This window comes from Myotis brandtii, unplaced genomic scaffold, assembly GCF_000412655.1.
Source record: "Myotis brandtii unplaced genomic scaffold, ASM41265v1 scaffold112, whole genome shotgun sequence".
Taxonomy (NCBI): domain Eukaryota; kingdom Metazoa; phylum Chordata; class Mammalia; order Chiroptera; family Vespertilionidae; genus Myotis; species Myotis brandtii.
Window position 1 is genome coordinate 4,444,268 of NW_005353838.1, and position 3,747 is coordinate 4,448,014.

The following is a 3,747-nucleotide window of genomic DNA, read 5'->3' on the forward strand; positions in this document are numbered from 1 at the left end:
TCTATCCCTCTCCCTTCCTCTCTGTAAAAAAATCAATAAAATATATAAATAAAAATAAAAAACATCATTCTCCCCTTTAAAAAAAAAAAAAAGATGGCCTCTGGTAACAGTAAGAGGATGAATTGGAGTCTGGATTAATTTGGATTGATTTTTGTTGTGTTTCGAAATAGAACTATGAGATGTGTAAATTACATCATCATACAGAAGTGCTTGGAGCTCTTCTGTGCAAAGACTATGGCATTCATTCAGCAAATAATTATTAAGTGTCTACCATGTATCAGGAACTGCTCAAGGCATTAAACAAAACAAGGTCTCTGCCCTCAAGAACCTTAACATTTTATTAAGGGAGACAGAAAATAATATACGGTGTGTTGGATGGTAATAAATACTTGAAGAAAAATAGAGTAAGGGTAATGCCCATGGTGGAGAAAAGGGTGGTATTTCATAAGAGGGTGGTCAGGGGAGCCTCTGATAAGATGACATTATTTAAAGAATGGAAATGTTTTTTTATATTTCAAAACCTCAATGAAATGCAAGCTATGACTGATAACAGTAACTTTAAAAAAAAATTTTTTTTTCATAGCCTAGGATGTGGCATTGGATATGGTTATTTACATCGAATACCTACACGCCCCTTTGAAGAAGGAAAGAAAATATCTCTTCCAGGACAGATGACTGGTACACCTATTACTCCTCTTAAAGATGGGTTTACAGAGGTAAGATAACTTTACTATATGATTATATCATAAAGTTTCCACCAAAATGACTTGAGTGTTGATGTATGTGGTGGTAGCACTAATTGTTGTAGGGTAGATGATGAGTTAAGTATTGACCATGCTGAATTTGAATATACATTTGGATATTCTACAGGTCTGGATTTTAAGAAAGAAGACAAGGCTAGAGATACAGATTTGGGAATCATCAGGAAAGAGAGGGTAATTTAACCCAGTGAGCATTAATAAAAATTGTCAAGGGATTGGCCTCTGAGTCGAAGGACTGACATTGGAATCTTGAACATTTCTAGTATTTAAATGGATGGGCAGAGAAAGGAAGCTCATGAGAGGTCCAGGGGGAGAACAAAGCTTTAAGAAAAAGGGAGATAGGGGGTGAGTGGTGAATGATTAAGTGATGATAGCTGGTGTTTATTATTTCAAGAAACTTGACTGGGAAAGCAAAGAATGCTAGGTATGTGGGGACTGTTACAGGATCAAAATGAAGCTTTTTAAGGAATAAGAGATACTTGCACAGGATTAAAGGCCTTTAAACTGTATCCTAAGCAGGCCTCACAGAACGATTAACTCTTGTCTACACAACTAATTCAAAACCAAACATCAAAAAAGAAAATGCTACAGTTGTAAAGAAAAGGCTGCTACCACTGTCATTTTATGGTACACATTTTGACCAGATTCTAGAGAGAGTGAAGAGGAGCTCTGAAGTAGTATAACCTCCGCTTCCTCCTCATCCCCACCATTGGCTTATGGCCAGAGCAGCGTAGTTATATGTTCAGACTCCCCTGCCCATATCTGCTGCCCCTAACCAGATGAGCCTCTAGGACAGTCAGAAGACAGAGGATGAAATAGCAACTAGGGAAAAGGGCTATTATATAAGTTATGTTGAAATGTGCTAGAAGGCATTGGAGCTAGCAGAAATAGAGTATTCAGAGGTAAAACTACCTATCCACCCATCTGTATAGAATCCATATAGACTCATTCATTTTCTCTTGCTGGAAGGTAGAGATCTGGCTGCCACATTCATTCATTGATGAAAAAAGATAAGGTGGACTTAGGAGGTGAGGCATCTTGAGAAATGTCTAAGAATTTATCATGGTTTTAAGACTTCCATCTGATTTCTTCCATGACCAATGAAAATTTAAAACAAAAATTGGCTGAGAACTCAAAGAAGAAGAAAGCAGTGGTGATGTAAGGGTTGAGTAAAGTGATTTTTGGATGGCCTGGAATGAGGAGGATAGAATCTACTCCTAGTGTGGAAGTAGCTATAACAGTGTGTGTAAAAAGGTAGATGCCATGTGTCAAGAGACTGGAAATGACAGGATGGGAAGGTATGTACAGTGCATGGTCCTTGGCATATACCAACATTAGGAAAGAGTCCCAGAAGGCAGAAGTGCTGGGTTAACATATTTGACAGTATATGATCAAAAAATCTGTAGGACCGGTGAGAGTCAATATTTATATTTTCTTGTAAATACACTTGAGTAATTTTTTTTCTTTCTACTTTTTCTTTTTTTTCCGGAAGGTCCAGTTGTCCTCGGTAAATCCCCCATCGTTGTCACCACCAGGAACCACAGAAATTGAACAGAGTCTGTCAGGACTTTCTATTAGCTCAACTGCACCAGCTATCAGTAATGTTCTCAGTACAGGTACACAGAAAATGTATTCTGTTTTTCAGTCTACTTTGTTTGACCTGATACTCTTTTCTGTTTCTGGCTATACAATTTTAAAAAAGCAATGCCAGTATACTTTGAAAACTGTAAATATGCTCTGTATTAACAGGCCCTGTCTGTGAAACTTAGTACTAAATCACCATGCATTTGACACACAGCATTTAAACCTCTTCTCAGTATAGTTCTGACTTTGGGCTTTTCTTAATATTGTACAAGTTGTAGAGCCAGGACTCTACCTTGAAATTCTGTTTAATTGCTCTGTTTATTCAACAGATGTTGCATATCCCTGAAGTGGTAAACACTGGGGATACAAAAGTGAGCAGGATACCATGTATTCCTTTCCTAGGAGCTCAGTCTTGCTCAGGAAACATGTGTCTGTCTCCTTTCCTTTATTACTTGTTCTACCTAATACATATAGTCCCTGTTTGTTTTTGTGATTTTTTTTTAATACATTTTATTGATTTTTTTACAGAGAGAAAGGGAGAGGGATAGAGAGTCAGAAACATCGATGAGAGAGAAACATCGATCAGCCGCCTCCCGCACACTCCCCACTGGGTATGTGCCCGCAACCAAGGCACATGCCCTCAACCGGAATCAAACCTGGGACCCTTGAGTCCGCAGGCCGGCGCTCTATCCACTGAGCCAAACCAGTTAGGGCATGTTGTTATTTTTTTAACAGCTTTATCAAAATCTAATTCACATACCAAACAATTTGCCCATTTAAAATATACATTTCGGGGGTGGTGGTGAGTTTATTTGCAGAGTTATTTAATCATCACCTCAGTCAATTTTAGAAAAATTTTATTACCCCAAAAGAGACCCTGTACCCATTATCAGTCACTTCCTATTTTTCCCCAATGTGCCCCCTCCTCGCTTGGCCTAGGCAGTTACTGATCTACTTTCTTTCTATGGATTTGTCTAATCTAGGCCTTTCATATAATACTAGGGGCCCGGTGTACGAATTCGTGCACGGGTGGGGTCCAGCTGGGGGGAGGGGCCGAGGGAGGTTGACCAGCTGGCCCCGCCCACGGCTGGGCTGGTTGGCCAGCCGCAGTGTGTGTCATAGCAACCTGTCGTTCTGGTCACTTGGCTTTTATATATATAGACTAGAGGCCCGGTGCACAAAAATTTGTGCACTCGGGGGGCGGGGGGAAGGGGGTCCCCCAGCCCGGCCTGTGCCCTCTCGCAGTCTGGGACCCCTCGGGAGATAACGACCTGCTGGCTTAGGCCTGCTCCCGGGTGGCAGAGGGCAGGCCCAATCCCTAAGTGCAGCCCCTGGTCAGGCTCAGAGCAGGGCCGATTGGGGAGTTGGGGCGCCGCCCCGTCATGCACAGAGCAGGGCAGAT

General features: G+C 41.1%; 1 protein-coding gene across 1 annotated transcript in view; it reads left to right on the forward strand.

Moving 5' to 3' along the window:
* GORASP2 (golgi reassembly stacking protein 2, 55kDa) overlaps nucleotides 1-3,747 on the forward strand; it is a 22,023-nt gene that overhangs the window by 8,754 nt on the left and 9,522 nt on the right. Inside the window, exons 5-6 of the mRNA XM_005857567.2 lie at nucleotides 584-716; nucleotides 2,254-2,377. Of these exons, the coding sequence (XP_005857629.1) occupies nucleotides 584-716; nucleotides 2,254-2,377 (257 nt within the window). The remainder of the gene's footprint in view (nucleotides 1-583; nucleotides 717-2,253; nucleotides 2,378-3,747) is intronic.